The following is a 17,262-nucleotide window of genomic DNA, read 5'->3' as shown; positions in this document are numbered from 1 at the left end:
ACAAAATATTCTCTTTTTTTTTTGTCCATTTTTTCTTTTTTTTTTTTAGATGGAGTTACACTCTTGTTGCCCAGCCTGGAGTGCAGTGGCATGATCTTGGCTGTGGGCAACCACCACCTCCCAAGTTCAAGGGATTCTCCTGCCTTAGTCTCCCATGTATCTGGGATTACAGGCATGTACCATTACACTTGGCTGATTTTTGGATTTTTAGTAGAGACAGAGTTTGGCCATGTTAATCAAGTTAGTTGTGAACAAAAAATTCTAATAAGGTTTTGTAGCATTTCTAGAACTCAGGATTAATGGAATTTCTGGTATCTCACTTACTTAGAGGCATAAATACCAGGAAGAAACATTATAATTGCCTATGCAGAGGTTTAGCTTAATTTTGTTTCATTGGATGGAAGTTTTGATTCAAGAGGTTAAAAAGCATCCCCAAATATCCATGTGCTATGTGTGCTGCCCATCTTATTAAGCATGTAAGCACAATACTCACTTTATGTAAGAAATTATACCTTCATTTTTTAGAAGGATTATTTTCTCAAAGCATGGCTTTGTATTAAATTGCATTCCCAATGCTAACAAAGAGAATCATAATTTTAAGCTATACTTCAGGTGTGTGACTTTTTGTGAAGCTAAAGGTGAGTCCAAGGATCGGCACAGTGGCTCACACCTGTAATTCTAGCACTTTGGAAGGTAGAGGCGAGAGGATCATTTGAGCTCAGGAGTTCCACACCAGCCTGGGCAACATGACAAAACACTGTCTCTACAAACAAATACAAAAATTGGGGTTGCATGCACCTGTAGTCCCAGATACTTCAGAGGCTGAGGTGGGAGGATCGCTTGAGCCCAGGAGGCGAAGGCTGCAATGAGTCATGTTCCTACTGCTGCACTCCAGACTGGGTGACAGAGCAATACTCTGTGTCTCAAAAAAAAAAAAAATGAGACCAAGTTATGGTAATATCTCACAGGATATGTGTTGATTAAACTTTATCCCAACTATTGATTATTCTCAAAAAAACTTACAAAACTATTTGGGTGACAAAATCTTAAATAAATCTGCTTTACCATTCATGTCTTGTACCTGCAAATATTTACAAAGTGACAACTGAAAGAGGTCTTCTATACTTTAAACCAGATTATATTTCTCTAAGTAGGTCACTATAAAAATAGATTTCTGTTACATAAATTTTAAATTAATTTGTTGTGGTGAAATGGACAGAATATAATGAAAATAAGTGCCACTGAGGACTGAACAGTTGTTATTGAAATGAAAAATAACATTTCTTATGCACTTTAACAATTATCACAAATATATACCTACATAACCAAAGGGAAGCTGAGTGCCAAATGATGACCTGCATAGTTTATTTAAAACAGTGTCTGTGGAAGAAAATACTTGAGTAAAGGTAATCATTATTGAGATTGAATTTTTACTATGGTCATAACGTCTCTGTTTGTTGGTCTCTAAAATACTAATTTAAATAATCATTTTTCATCTCATTTCAATATACTGCATTTTCTTTTTACTTTCATCATTACTTTAAAACATTTACTAGAGATAAGAAATGGTGCAGAAGTTGAATGATAGAACAGAGAGCAGTGTAGAAATACAAAATTATAGGGAGTATTTCTAAGTTATATTGGAAACTTGGCAAGATCTCCTGTACCGGGTGAGGCATGAATGGGTCCATTTATCTGTCAGTGTGAAATTAGTTAAGGTTTGCCCATGTGTCTTGTCCAGTTAGAGGTCTGATAAAGACTACTGAGCAAATTTGAGTTGTCAGTAACTTAATTGCACTTTCTCTGATCTGTAACTAGGAGACATCTTATTGATCATTGATCATACAACTTCCAGAGTAGCATTTAATGAAGATACCATTTTGATACTTATTTCACACAAAATATAGTGAACATGTGGTGGTTATAGGGTTTGAATTATGTATCACAATTGTCATATAAGAGTAGCCCTTGAGTCTACTTCAACCTTTTCGCCCTCATATTAACCCTTTTGGCCATGTATCCTTGTAGATTAGTACAGGATATTAACAAGATATACCACAAAGTAGTTGCTTTGCTTTTTTTTCTTAGATTTAAACTGAAGTCTAAAAGATGGGCTTTCACAATCAATAATTGTATTACATCTTAAAATTATTTCCAGAACTGTGGTTCTATGAAGTTTTGTGTGAGGTGCAAATGTATTTGTTCTTTGTTCAATGTTTAGATATTACTCAATGAAAGAGGGAATAAGCCAGCTACACACCATAAAGAGAAAAAAAATTGTTTCCTGAATTAACCTAACCAATTTTAAACATAATATTAGAAATCCATGTGAAGGATGACATTGAGAATCTACACATATCTTATCTAGATGTGAAAACGTACTGACCTGGATAGGTAAGACATGATTCCTTGGCATGGTTAGTGCTACCAAAATATTTACAAAAGAAGCAAAGGATTACTATCAGTTGCATGAAATATTATCAGAGTCTCCATTATAACTGTTGATTGATTGGTTGGCTTATTCATTCACTTGTGAGGCCAAGCAATACATCTATGTTATTATTGGTAGAAGTTAAAGAGCTTTAGTGTCATATACTTTCCAAATAAAAATTGCTCTATGTGCTTTAAGCAGGAAATTAAAAATTAATTTTCTGACAGAGAATTTTTGGAAACAGGCTGAAATTCTGGCTATTTGTACAGAGACTCTTCTTTATTCAGTAGTAACCCTTATTCATATCCCACTGTGTTTATAGTGCAGTCGTAGGAGAAAGGAACAACTAGTACCTACACTTTATGAACTGTCTTATCAAAACAGACCGAAGCTTCCCAAGAAAGAAAGAGAGAGAAAACCATCTTCCTGAGAAACCTTAAAGCAAGTTATAGCTGTTTTCTATGAAGGCCTCATTTAACCCTCAAGCATAAGTGATTTTCACATATCACTTCACTTAATCATCACAAGAAAATTATTATGTAAATGGTTCTCCATTTTGCTCATGGAGACAGCTCAGAGAGACTAAATCTCTTAATATCACAGTGCTAAGTGATACAGCTGTGATTAATAGGTTTGCTTGGTTTCAAACCTGTATTGATTATCTTACTATGGCTCAATATAATTTTCACATATATGCTGGGTCTATTTTAGAAACAATTTTTCCTGGAATTGATCTTTACATTCTAAATAAACAAGGCTAAGAATCTGTAACTTATTGTACACAGAGAGAAAGAATGTAGATGTTTTTAAGTGTCTTCAAAGAGGTTACTACTTCTGATATCCGAAAATTGGGAAATTCGTCCTTGGTAAGCAACTCATCCCTCACCCTAATTCTTCTTGCTTCTTCGTGTGTCTTTAAAAGTCTGTGCTCTTACAATCCAAACACTCTGGACATTTTTTTCCAATCTATTTATTCTCATCTTCAAAATTTTACAGAGATTATCTTTCCCTATCAAATATCTGTACTCCTTTCATCTACAGAGAATAATTATATTCTTTTATTTGCTATACTAGGTGCTACAGTTTAGTCCATCCTCATCTTGTACCTAAGAATATTTTATTTTAAAAAGAGAGCTTACTACTCAAATCTAACACGTGAATAAGGGCAGTCATATTAACTGGAACGCTGATGTGTGGGAGGGAGAAAATTGCTGTTTGTTTCCTGTCTACTACATGAAGCTTTTTTTCTTCTTCTTCTTTCTCTCTTTCTAGTCTAGCAGCCAGTACCAGTAGTCTGCAAAATGCTGTCTCACCTCTGAAGGAATTCCAAACCAGATCTAAGATCTTTCTTTCTCTCTGTTTTTCTCTAATATATCATAGGAAATCATCAAATTCCATACTCTCTGGATGATCTCTGATACACATATCTCTATTTAACTGTTATTCATCTTTTAGGACTGATCAAATACCATGTCCTCCATGACGCTTTTATGCCTTGGAATCTTATTCTCTGGTCTCTTCATTAAACTCTCTGACATCCATCATTATAATAAGTTTCCTGTCCCTCCCTCCCTCCCTCCATTTCTTTCTTGCTTGCTTGTTTTCTTGCCTTCCTTCCCTCTCTTCCTTCCTTCCTTCCTTCCTTTCTCTTTCTTTCTCTTTCTTTTTTTCTCTCTCTCTCTCTCTTTTCTTTCTTTCTTTCTTTCTTTCTTTCTTCTTTCTTTCTTTCTTTCTTTCTTTCTTTCTTTCTTTCTTTCTTCTTTCTTTCTTCTTCTTCTTTCTCCTCTCCCTTCCTTCCTTTTCCTTCCTTCCTTCCTTCCTTCCTCCCTCCCTCCCTCCTTTTTTCTTTCTTTCTTTCTTCTTTCTTTTCTTTCTTTCTTTCTTTCTTCTTCTTTCTCCTCTCCCTTCCTTCCTTTTCCTTCCTTCCTTCCTTCCTCCCTCCCTCCCTCCTTTTTTCTTTCTTTCTTCTTTCTTTCTTTTTTTTTTTTTGAGACAGAGTCTCACTCTGTCGCCCAGGCTGGAACACAGTGGCAAGATCTCGGCTCACTGCAAGCTCCACCTCCTAGGTTCACGCCATTCTCCTGCCTCAGCCTCTCGAGTAGCTGGGACTACAGGTGCCCGTCACCACGCCCAGCTCATTTTTTTGTATTTTTAGTAGAGACGGGGTTTCACCGTGTTAGCCAGGATGGTCTGGGTCTCCTGACCTCGTGATCCGCCCGCCTCGGCCTCCCGAAGTGCTAGGATTACAGGCGTGAGCCACCGCACCCGGCTTTTCTTTCTTTTTTCTTTATTTCCTTATTTTCCCAAAGTAAACTATTGGACATATTCTCTCTTTTTAAACATATATTTCTCATTCCTTTTGTGTACTCTTTCAAATGAAAGTATTTTTGAATGAATGGATAAAGATTGTAGGGGTTTGTGCTTGTGTTGCTATAAAAATACCTGAAGCTGGGTCATTTATAAAAAGAAGAGTTTTAATTGGCTTATGGTTCTGCAGGGTGTGCAGGAAGCGTGGTGCCAGCATCTGCTTCTGGCCTCAGAGAACTTACAGTCTGGCAGAAGGGGAAGGGGAGCCAGCATGTCACATAGTGAGAGTGGGAGCAGGAGTGAGAAGGGAAGGTCCCAGGCTTTTAAGCAATTAGATTTTGCATGAACTGAGTGAGAACTCACTTATCACCAAGTGGATGGGGCCAAACCATTCATGAGGGATCCATCCCCACAATCCAGTCACCTCCCACCAGGCCTCACCTCCAACACTGGGAATTAGCTTTTAATATGAGATTCAGAAGGGAAAAACATTCAAACGATATTATCCCCCCTTTAAAATTTTCTCCTTTTAAAAACAAAGAAGCTGGTCTGGTGTGGTGGTTCACACCTGTAATCCCAGCAATTTGGGAGGCCGAGGCGGGCAGATCACCTGAGGTCAGGAGATAGAGACCAGCATGGTCAACATGGTGAAACCCTGTCTCTACCAAAACTACAAAAATTAGCCGGGCGTGGTGGCAAATGCCTTTAATCCCAGCTACTGGGGAGGCTAAGGCAAGAGAATCATTTAAACCCAGGAAGTGGAGGTTGCAGTGAGCCGAGATTGCGCCATTGCACTCCAGCCTGGGCAACAAGAAGGACACTGTGAAAAAAACCAAGCTGATAAATATTACTCAGTAGACCTAGATTGTGTTTTAATCTCTTGCACTATCTCCTTATTGTTGTACAAAATTCTCCATTACTCTGTCCCTTGGTTTCTTCATTTGCAAAAGGGAACTAGTAATAGTACCTACCTCATGCAGCTGTTTTGAGTGTTTAATGAATTAATGTTTATAAAGCACTTAGAACCCCATCTAGTATATTGCAAGTGCTCCATAAATGTTAACTCTTCTTACCTCTTATTAGGTAGCTTTGTTAAATAACTCATATATGTATTTAAGTGTTTCCTCTCTACCTCACACATATACCAGTACTCAAAGGTTTATATTAAGGGCCAAATCATAATTTGAAGAAACTGTTTAAAATGTCTTATATGGCTATAAATCTTCTAGCCTCAATTTATTCTGGTTCATTTTTGATAGCTGTAACCTAGAATTTTTTTTTTAATTTAAAACCCCAATTCCACGAGTTTTATGATTAGTCAGTCCTCTTTTAGGACCTATATGTCCTAGGCAAATGGTTACTTGATTTTATATTTTCTAAATACTCCTGAAAATGTCAAATTAATTATTTTTTAAAATCTAAATATTGATATATACATTCATAAAGTATTAAGTTTTTTTAACTTTCTGAGGGCTTATGAAACATTTTATTGTAATATTATTTGAAAAATAATTTGCTGAGAATATTCTCATCTCTTTTTAATTGTTTGATTAACGGTTTTATGGACCCATGTCACTTCTTAATTCTAAATAGAATGATTCTACATTTAATCTTCAAAATAGTCTTGAATAGTTTCTCTTTTCTCACATTTCCACTTTACTTCTGAGTTTTTATTTCCATGTCTGGGCAGAAAGCCAAAGGTGGTTAGGCAGAACTATTTAGTTGTACTTGAGTCAAAATTCAATTGCAACTTCATGAATAAGGCTCTTTGGATCCAAGCATCGCCTAAAATGTAGCCCTTAGGATATTGATTTCCCTAGAGAGCTAGATAGCTTAGGAAACTCAGAAGCAAATAATGTGAGTCTAAAGATGCGTGCCTAGCATTATGCTTACCATTTTTCTAATATATAAACTTAATTTAAACCTACATAAATTAAAATACGTTTAACTCTAAAAATACTAAGCCATTGATATTAGCACTTACGTTAGAAAGCCCAGTGTGAAGTGGCTAAAAAAGAGGAGATTGCACTGGCAAAAAGACTACATATTTTTGGAAAACAAAACAAAACCAAACCTATTTTCTTCCAGATTGACAGTTCTAAGGTGATGGAATTTCTAAAACGAGACATGCTTTGCCATATTTCATAGGGATCTAGAGCAATATAATCTGAGCTTTTCTGATAGGTGCTGCAGGAAGCTTTGAAGCTGAATAATAAGTTCCAAATTTGAGTCCTCCAAATTTCAGATACAGAAGCTGATTTTCTTACAGTAACCAAAAATGGACAATTTCTTACAGACAGGTTAACATTAGGTAATAAAATAGCCAGAAAGCCTACTGATTACATTTTAAAGGATGCTGTCCTTTCCACGTGAAAAGACATCTCTCATTTCCTAACCAGTTCAGCCCTCATCCTCAGCATTTATCCTCTGGGAAAGGGATATTATAAGAAGGGTTTTTTTTTTTTTTTTCTAGTATAGACTCAATTCAAAGAAGGTGCAATGGTTTTACTGTAGCGTTGCTTTATGCTTTGAGAAGTCCAGTGACATACAGATTTCCCACTATTATGTAACATCTTGTTTTTTTGTCTCAGAATAAGATTTACTTTAAAATTGTACCTTTTCTTGTTTAAATTTCTTTTTTATGTTAAACTTTTTTCAGTTAACATGTACTTATTATTAGAACATTCAGTGTACAGTGGTCAGCTCCTTGTTTTCATCACACAAGTGATACAATCTGTCTCTTTTTATGTGTATTTTACTGATAAGTTAGATTTCTTGGCATACTCCTTGCTCTGTAGTTTCATTCTCCATGCTGCTATTAATATCCTCTGCCATGTGTGTTCATGCCTATCCACAGGAGGTTAGAAGATTTCACACCTTAGCAATATGCTCTGCATACCCTTCTAACACCTTATGCCTATGAGAGGCATGGGGTTGTATTGCAATTCCACTTACTCTCTGTTCTAGAAAGTATGATGAATTTTGCAATATTTACATCACCACACCTATCCTATATTTCTACCCAGCTTTTCTTCTTTTACACGTACTAAAATGGAAGAAGCATCCCTATTACTTTCAATGGGAAATTTCTACAACTGCCCTGGAATCCAATTCTTTTCACCTTCTCCATGAGTTTTACCATTTTTGATAGTCCCTTTTTTCAAAAGCATCATTTCTTTCAGCAAAGACAATGCTTATTATTTCCCATAAAAAAGAGAATAATTTGTTGAACCACTTTTCTGATGACATAAAATGCTATTTTTTTTCTGCTGTTCATTCAGGAAAATATATCGATCACTTGTCTTGACTCATGGTCTTTGTGTCTTCTCTTGAAGCCACTGTAATGAATCTCCAATCCTTTGATATTTTTTCTGATATTATTCTTGACAAGTTAACTATTAATAATATTGTCCATCTTGCCAAATCCAATTAACCCTCACTAACCTCAATCAATCTCCTAACAGAATTCACCCCAGTTGTTAGCTCCTTACTTCCTGGTAAGACATTTCTTGGCTGCACGCCACTCCCCCTCCCAGTTTTCCCTCTCTCCTTTGGCTGTCACCATCTCTGAATAGATATTGGCCTGCTCTATACTCAGTAGGTTGTATACTTTAGTGCTCAATCTTTTATTTCTTTTCTCTTACAATTCTGTTCCAGATGAGATGATAGCATTCCCATTACCTTACCTTTATGCTCATATGTCATCTCAAAGTTATATTTCCTGTTTAGAAAGGACAATCAAACTCCATACCCATATTTATCTTTTGTTTTTTATTCCACGTGGGTATCTAATGGGCATTTAAGGCATAATCATTCATTTTTCCCAAATTAACTTTCCCTAACTCTTTTTATCCACCTCAGTAAAGGGGCCTATCAATTAAATAGTAGGTCAAACACACACATGCAAATGAAGTCACCTGTGATTTAATTGCTCTACTAATGCCACTTCAATAAAAAGTCTATGAATTGTATTTCATATATAGCAGTACGTTATACACTTCTTTCCATGATCTTCTATCTTTCCATCTTTGTCCAAGTTGACAAAGATTTTTTTTTATAAATGGTTTTCATGTTTCTACAATCTATGATAAAAAGTAGCCACTGTTATTTTTCAGAACATGAATTGATCTTTTTATTTTTTTGAATTTGAAATTTTTCCATTGCTTTCACAAAAGAGTAAAAAACTCTTTGCCTTGTCCTACCTTGTCCTAACTCTTAGACATTCATGTCATTCAGTCTGGATAGCCACATTGACATAGATTTGTTTTCTAATCAATTGAAACTTTTCCTTTAATTTGGACCTTTGCATCTTGATTTTCTTTGTTTCCTATGTTCTTCCCTAGCACTTTTCACATAATTAGTCCATTTCATCTTTCAGATCAAGATGAAATATTACTTAAGCTTAGATTTAAAAAGAGAAATAAGCATTAGAGGTTAGGAGAAAAGAGAGTATTTCTCTCCTTAAATAGTTGTAGAAATAGTCTGAAGCTTCTCTAGAACATATGATAATTGTTTAATAGTATTTATGCATAGACATGTCAATCAGCTATTGCCAAATAACACATAACTCCAAAACCCAGGGGTCTAAAAAAAAAGCTATGTCTGACTATACCATATGTGTCGATGAGTTAGCTGAAGGCTAGCTGAATTAGGCTAGTTGTTGATGCCAGCTCCGTTTATCTCTGGAGTACTCAATCATGCTTCTGCACATTTACTAGGCTGATCTACGCTAGGTTGGGAGCCTTAACTGGGACAACTTTGCCCCAATTAAGGTCTTACCTTAATTCCTCCTGCTAGGACAAGTTAATTAGCCCAAGCATGCTTTTCTTGTGGCAGTGGCATAGCATACAAGGAAACATAACAAAGTCTCATGAAACCTAGGCCCAGAAAGAAGACAGACATGATCACTTTCAGCGCATTTGATTACAAAAGTAAGCTGAAATCTAACCTAATATGAGAGAATCCTGCAAAATTACATGAATTGAAGAGGGAAAATAATTTGTGGTCTATAATTCAACCTATCTTTATTTTTTGTCTCATTCTTTGACTAAAGAAGGGTTTAGTTGAACTGTGGTGGAGGTACAATGTTAATAAATATAAATGTTTTGTTTTTCATTTTATATTTATCTTTAAACCTTAGCTACAATGAAATTTCAAGATAAATTCCTAATTTATCTCTGACTTCAAGGATTGTAATTTTTTTTTTTTTTGGATAATAGCAACAAGAAGTCTTATTGTAGGTTTTTTTTATTATTATTAAACATATTATAGGTTTCTAAGAGGTGAGTTCTTTTGGTCTCTCCATTATTAATCCCTGTGTTTCTACTATCTACTTTTATTCATGGAACTTGGTAAGACCTAATAAAATTATTCTTTGAATTAGTAATTGAACTTAGAATTAAAGACTGACAGATAAGAATAATTGATGTAAGTTCTATAAAAATATAAAACTGCCATGTAATCAAATATAGAATATTTGAATATTTTAACGTATTTAAATATAATGCTTCTCTTGGTTCAGTTGTATTTTCTTCATTATAACATCAAGTAAAAAATTCTCTTTTTTTCTCTAGATACTTCATCAACTACAATGCTGAAGATGACAGGTTTTTCAACATTGATGCCAATACTGGAACCATTAAGACTACAAAGGTTCTTGACAGAGAAGAAACTCCATGGTACAACATCACAGTCACTGCTTCAGAAAATGGTAAACTACTTCATGTATCATAGTAAAAGATGTCACTTGTGCAAGAAGACTTATAATGAAATTTCCTTAAGAGCAGGGCTCTCATCATCTTTATTTTTGATATCAGGATCTAAGAGAGTAAGTGGAATGTATTAAATATAATTTATTATCAGAGAGTAAGCGGAGTGTATTAGATATACTTTATCCTTATCAGATAGCATGAATAAGTCTTATACATTCCTCACTGTAATTCTGGCACGGTGATGGAAAATTTGCATCAGAGAACACTTATGCCTCATCCTTGAGTCAAGGGCATTTGGTTCTCCTTCTAATTGGGAGACTTGCTTTTTCATTTGCTTTTGCCATACTTAACCTATCAAGTCTTTGGAAGAAGGGTGCCTCATATGTGTGGTAGTTTAGGGAAAAAGAACGAAATAAAAATATATAATTGCACATTGATTATTTTGTCAATATAACACTTCTGCTCAAGTTTCAAAAACACTTATAGAACTTACAGTAAAAGAATAATTCTTGGAATTTCAACAGACAGGTCTAGGGTCTCTTCAAGTACATGATCTAAAGCTGAGGGTAACTCTTCTTCTACCTCCACCCAGAATATTCCATTGTGATAAACACCTAAGCTCAGGAAACAACATACAAAAATGCGTATCCATAATACTGCTAGGATCATAAAGGTAGACATGACTGTGTTAAATGGAATTAGAATATAATTCTAAGAAAATGAATCCATCTTCATAACAATAAAGTTTTTTTAACATATTCGTAAGTAGACCAAAGGTGCCAATTATCCTCACTTTAAAAGTGATGAAGAGTTTATATATATATTTAGGAAATGTTTTGATGTATTCATGAAAAACCATTAATATATTAGAGATTAAGAATAGTTCACATTTGAAAATAGTGCCATGTAAAGTAAAATCACGTTCTGTTTTTCTTTCAGATGGTCTAAAACATTAAAAATTGTAACAACTTCATTGATATATCATTCACACAGTATAAAATGTACCCTTTTAAAGTGTATAACTCAGTGGGTTCTAGAATATTCACAGAGTTGTACATCCAGTACCACAACCAATTTCAAAATATTTTTATTACTCCAAAAAAAAAAATTCTTCATTACTTAGTCATAATCCCCCACACTGCCTCACCTTAATTCAGGAAGCCATTAATTTACTTTCTGTCTCTATAAATTTGCCTGCTATTGCTTTGTTATATAAAATAATCATATAATAGGTAGTCCTTTGTGACAGGTTCATTTCACTGAGCATGATGTGTTAATATTTGTCCATATTATAGTATGTGTCATCAGTACTTATTTTTTATTACCAAAGTTATTCTATTGTATTGATATATCACATATTTATCCATTCTTTACTTGACAAACATTCATCTGGCTTCCATCTTTTTTTCCTAATATGAATAATACTGCTATAGGCATTGGTGTGAAAGTAGTTGTGGACATGTTTCCATTTCTCTTGAGTATATGCCTAGGAGTGAAATTGCAGGTAACTCATATGGTAATTCTGTGCCACTTGATGAACTGGCAGATTGTCTTCCAAAGTGGATACACTGTTTTACATTTCCAACAGCAATAAGGTTTCCAATTTCTTCATATTTCCACCAACATTTATTACTATCTGTCTTTTTATTATAGCCATTCTAGTGGTGTGAGGTGGTATTGCACTGTAGTTTATGCATGCTTCTATTGCCCTTAGTTATATAGCAATCATGAGGCTATTTCAGTGTTTTTTATTCTACTTGGATATTGGTGTCTACAAAATTAGCTCAAGTGACTTTCATTTGGATTAGTTTTTCAACATAATATCTCTGTAAAAGTAACTTTTCACTAACTCCTTTTAAAGGGGTGCTCTAAAGAATCCATGAGTGAGTTCAATTGCAATTACTTCTGGTTATTTTCATCTTCAAAATAGCCAGACGTTAGCAATCGTGGATCCTTAGTAACATAAGAACAAATTAAATGGCAATTAAATAATAAGGACTTATTAAAAATTAGTTAAGAAATAAAGGGATGAATGGAAAAATATATCCAAGAAAAAAATTATGAGGGCCGAAATGGTTTGGTTATATCCTCACCCATATGTCATCTTGAGTTGTAGCTCACACAATTCCCACGTGTCATCAGAGGGACCCAATGGGAGGTCATTGAATCATGGGGGCCGGTCTTTCCCATGCTGTTCTCATGATAGTGAATGAATCTCAGGAGGTCTGATGGTATTATGAAGGGGAGCTCCCCTGCACACACTCTCTCTTGCCTGCTACCATGTAATATGTGACTTTGCTGCTCCTTTGCCTTCTTTCATGATTGTGAGGCCTTCCCAGCCATGTGAAACTAAGTCCATTAAACTTTTTTCCTTTATAAATTACCCAGTCTCAGGCATGTCTTTATCAACGGTGTGAAAACAGACTAATACAGTAAATTGATACCAGTAGAGTGAGGTAGTGCTGTAAAGATGCTTGAAAATGTGGGAGTGATTTTGGAATCAGGTAACAGTCTGAGGTTCAAACAGTTTGGAGGGCTCAGAGGAAGATAAAAAAAAAAGTGGAAAAGTTTGGAACTTCTGAGATACTGGGAGTGCTCGGAAGACAGGAAGATGTGGGAGAGTTTAGAACCTCCTAGAAACTTGTTGAATGGCTTTGACCAAAATGCTTATAGTGATGTAAACAGTAAAGTCCAGGCTGTTGTGATCTCAGATGGAGATAAGGAACTTTTTGGGAATTGGAGCAAAGGTGACTCTTATTGCGCTTTAGCAGAGACTAGCAGCTTTTTGCCTCTGCCCTAGAGATCTGTGGAACTTTGAACTGGACAGAGATGATTTGAGGTATCCGGTGGAAGAAATCTCTAAGCGACAAAGAGTTCAAGAGGAAGCAGAGCATAAAAGTTTGGAAAATGTACAGCTTGATGATGAGCTAGAAAAGAAAAACCCATTTACTTGGGAGAAATTCAAGCCTGCTGCAGAAATTTCCATAAGTAACAAGGAGTCAAATGTTAAAAACCTAGACAATGGGGGAAATGTCTCCAAGGCATGTCAGAGATCTTCACAGCTGACCCTCCCATCACAGACCCAGAGACTTAGGAGGGAAAAATTTTTGGATGGGCTGGGTCGGGGCCCCCTGCTGTGTGTAGCCTAGGTACTTGGTGCCCTGCATCCCAGTCGCACCAGCTGTGACAAAAAAGGGGCCTAGGTATAGCTTGGGCAGTGGCTTCGTAGGGTACAAGCCCTAAGCCTTGGCAACTTGCACATGGTGTTGAGCCTGAGGGTACATAGAAGTCAAGAACTGGGGTTTGGGAACCTCCTCCTAGATTTCAGAGAATGTATGGAAACCATTAGACATCCAGACAGAAGTTTGCTGCTGGGGTGGGTCCTCATGGAGAACTTCTGCTAAGGTAATACAGAAGGCAAATGTAGGGTGCAAGCCCCCACACAGTTTCCACTGGGGCACTGCCTAGTGGAACTATGAGAAGATGGTCAATGTCCTCCAGACCCCAGAATGGTAAATCCTCTGACAGGTTGCACTGTGCACCTTAAAAAGCCACAGACACTCAATGCCAGCCCTTAAAACAGCTAGGAGGGGTCTTGTACCCTGCAAAGCCACAGGGTTGGACCTGCCCAGGCCCATGGGAGCCCACCTTTTGCATCAGCATGATCTGAATGTGAGACATGGAGTCAACGGAGATAATTTTGGAACTTTAAGACTTGACTGCCCCGCTGGATTTCAGACTTGCATGGGGCCTGTAGCCCCTTTGTTTTGACCAATTTTTCCCATTTGGAATGGCTATATTTACTTACTTAATGCCTGGATCCCCATTGTGTCTAGGAAGTCACTAATTTGCTTTTGATTTTCCAGGCTCATAAGCAGAAGGGACTTGCCTTGTCTCACATGAGACTTTGGACTGTGAACTTTTGAGTTAATGCTGAAATAAGTTAAGACTTTGGAGGATCGTTGGGAAAACATGATTGGTTTTGAAATGTGATGACATGAGTTGTGGGAGGGACCAGGAGGGGAATAATTTGCTTTGGCTGTGTCCCCACACAAATCTCATCTTTAATTATAGCTCCTGTAATTTCCACGTGTTGTGGGAGGGAGCAGGTGGCAGGTAATTGAATCATGGAGCTCGTCTTTTCCATGCTGTTCTCATCATAGTGAATAAGTCTCATGAAATCTGATAGTTTTATAAAGGGGTGTTCTGCACACACTTTCTCTTGCCTGCTGCCACGTAAGATGTGACTTGTCTTCTCCTTTGCCTTTCGCCATGACTGTGAGGCCTCCCCAGCTTCAGATATGTCTTTATTAGCAGCGTGAGAACAGACTAATACAAGGGTGTTGAGCTACTTCTTCAGGAAAGAGAATCAACTCCAGAAGCATTTCAATCAGAAGACATGCTTTAGATTAATTTTTATTCACTACCCCACTCCAAATAATATTTGCATTAAGCAGAATGTAATTTATGAATATATATGAGTTCATGCACTCATAAAAATTATATTATTTGCAATCATCACCAAAATAAATGCCTGTTTTTACTAAGTAACATCCTGATTATATATTTACTTGGTAAAATATAGGTATATTTTTATTATGTGCAATACTTTATATGGGGTTTGAGTTGATCTATATCTACTAAGTAAAGCAGTACAAAATTGTAATTTTCTGAGTTTTTAGATGGTAATAAAACAACCTTGGAGAACACCTCAATGAGCATTACTAAAATATAATTTAATTCTAATCATAAATAGGTGTATAGAAAGAAAGAGCACTAGTAAAGATTTTATAGCCATGTTGGGAGACTGTATTTAGAAATGAAATGCATGCACTGATTACTTGGCTTAATTGACTGTTAGTGTCATCAGGAACATTGCCAGATACAATTGTTTGTCAACCTTAACCTCAACATCAGCCACGTTACCCAAGTATTTTCTGATATATTCTGTTTTGGAAGGGTAGCTAATACTTTTTCAAATTGCATTTTTAGAAATCTTCTTAATGTACAGTTTCTGAAGAGCCAGTTGTTTTGTGAAGTGACATTCAGTAGTGAATGTTTGTAAGTATTGTTTTTAGCCTACCTAGGGGTTTATGTCTACAAGAGAAAGGTGCCTCCTCTGGGCAGGTGAGGCATTGCAGCTGCAGTATCCAGGAACGAATGAGGGCAAGGGAGAAACAGTGCTCCTTCCTTCTTGTGAGCAGGCCTTGTTTTAGGGTCATACAATATACCAATATAAATATTCCAGTGCCTAAATCTGTGCTTATTCTAATATGGCCCTTTAGGGAAGCTGATGTTTGGTGAGCCCAATCATTGGTCTGGTTATTTTAACTCACTAAGGTTTATTTTGTTATTTATTTTTGAAATTCATATTGTGAAGGAAATTAACTTTTAGAATTGTAAAGATAACATTATGAGGATGATAAATTCAAGATATTGGCTATGGTCAGAGACCTAGAAAGTGTTGTATTCTCATCATATATCACAGTTTTTGGGGAAAAGTACTTTCCAAGTAAAGACCTACAGAATGTTTCTGCGGTGGGTAACACCACCTTCCCTCTGTGCAATCTATACTACAGCTGTTTGGTAATTTTAACTAGTTTTCTATTGTTGTGTAACAGATAATAATAAGATTTCTGTAGGTCAGAAATTCAGATGGGCTCAACTGAGTTCTCTACTTAAGGTCTCAAAAGGCTGAGATCATGTGCCAGCTGGGATGAGCTCTTCTCCAATGGCTATGAGATTCTTACTGGATAATAAACTTTCCTTCAAACTTACATACTATCACTCAATGTTCCCTTTATGCATCCCTTATATAATGCATATTATGCATATTTCCATCCCAACTCTTTGTTAGGACCTACAAATAGGGCATCAATGACTGCCTAATAACCAAAACCTATCAGTACTTTTTACCTTTCATTTTTCCCTCATTTCTTGGTGACATGTGACTATGTTCATCTTTCTTTTACCTCTTAAAATTTTCTATATTTTAGCTCCCATTCCAGTATTTTGGTGTTGGATACTTTATCATCTTTATCCTAAAGTATCTTTCAATTAACTCATGCAGAATATATTAATAAATGATACTTGCTAGGCAGTGTGGTATTTTAGACACTAGGGATATTGAGAATATTATTTGCGTTTGAGGCGTTTGAGTGTAATTCATAAGACAAGGTAAGTAGATAATGGCATTTTGGAAAATTACTGTGGAAACAGGATTTTTTAGGGATAAGAGAGATTTTTAGGGGCTACAAAACTGGTAGTTTAATCACTCTAAGGGGATCAGTGAAGGTTTTATAGAGAGGATAATGCATAGATTCAGTCTTGAGTTGAGGGATGAGTAAAGGTTGCCTTGCATATTCTCTTCTGATTCCAAATGTGTCTGAATTTGTGTATTAGGATTCTCCAGAGAAACAGAGTGATAGGGAGGATGTGTGTGTGTGTGTGTGTGTGCGTGTGTGTATAATGTGTGTGTGCACACACAGAGACACATATATATGTACATATATTGAGATATGGAAATAGACTGATAGAGAAAGAGAGAGAGAAAGAGAGAGGGGGAACAGATAGATTTATTATAAAAATTTGGCTCGCGTGATTATGGAAGATGACAAATCCCAAATCTGAAGACTCTGTATCCCACTTTGAGTCTGAAGGCAGGCAGACTGCTATAGAGCCAGGAAAAGCTCGTGCAAAGCTGTGAAGCAGGAGAATTCTCTGTCGTTGGGGAAGTACTTTGGTTCTAGTAAGGCCTTCAACTGATTGAATGAGGCCCACCAACAATATGAAAGACTGTCTGCTTTACTCAGT

General features: G+C 36.2%; 1 protein-coding gene across 2 annotated transcripts in view; it reads left to right on the top strand.

Annotated features, from left to right (window-relative positions):
• The window catches only part of CDH18 (cadherin 18), a 780,971-nt gene that overhangs the window by 694,614 nt on the left and 69,095 nt on the right, over positions 1-17,262 (top strand). For both annotated transcript variants that reach the window (XM_033178841.1, XM_033178840.1), the window contains exon 9: positions 10,312-10,448. In XM_033178841.1, coding sequence (XP_033034732.1) covers positions 10,312-10,448 — 137 coding nt within the window. The remainder of the gene's footprint in view (positions 1-10,311; positions 10,449-17,262) is intronic.

Source organism: Trachypithecus francoisi, unplaced genomic scaffold, assembly GCF_009764315.1.
Source record: "Trachypithecus francoisi isolate TF-2019V2 unplaced genomic scaffold, Tfra_2.0 Lachesis_group2, whole genome shotgun sequence".
In the NCBI taxonomy this organism is placed as follows: Eukaryota; Metazoa; Chordata; class Mammalia; order Primates; family Cercopithecidae; genus Trachypithecus; species Trachypithecus francoisi.
The sequence above is the reverse complement of the archived record's forward strand: the minus strand, read 5'-3'. Positions and strand labels throughout refer to the sequence as shown.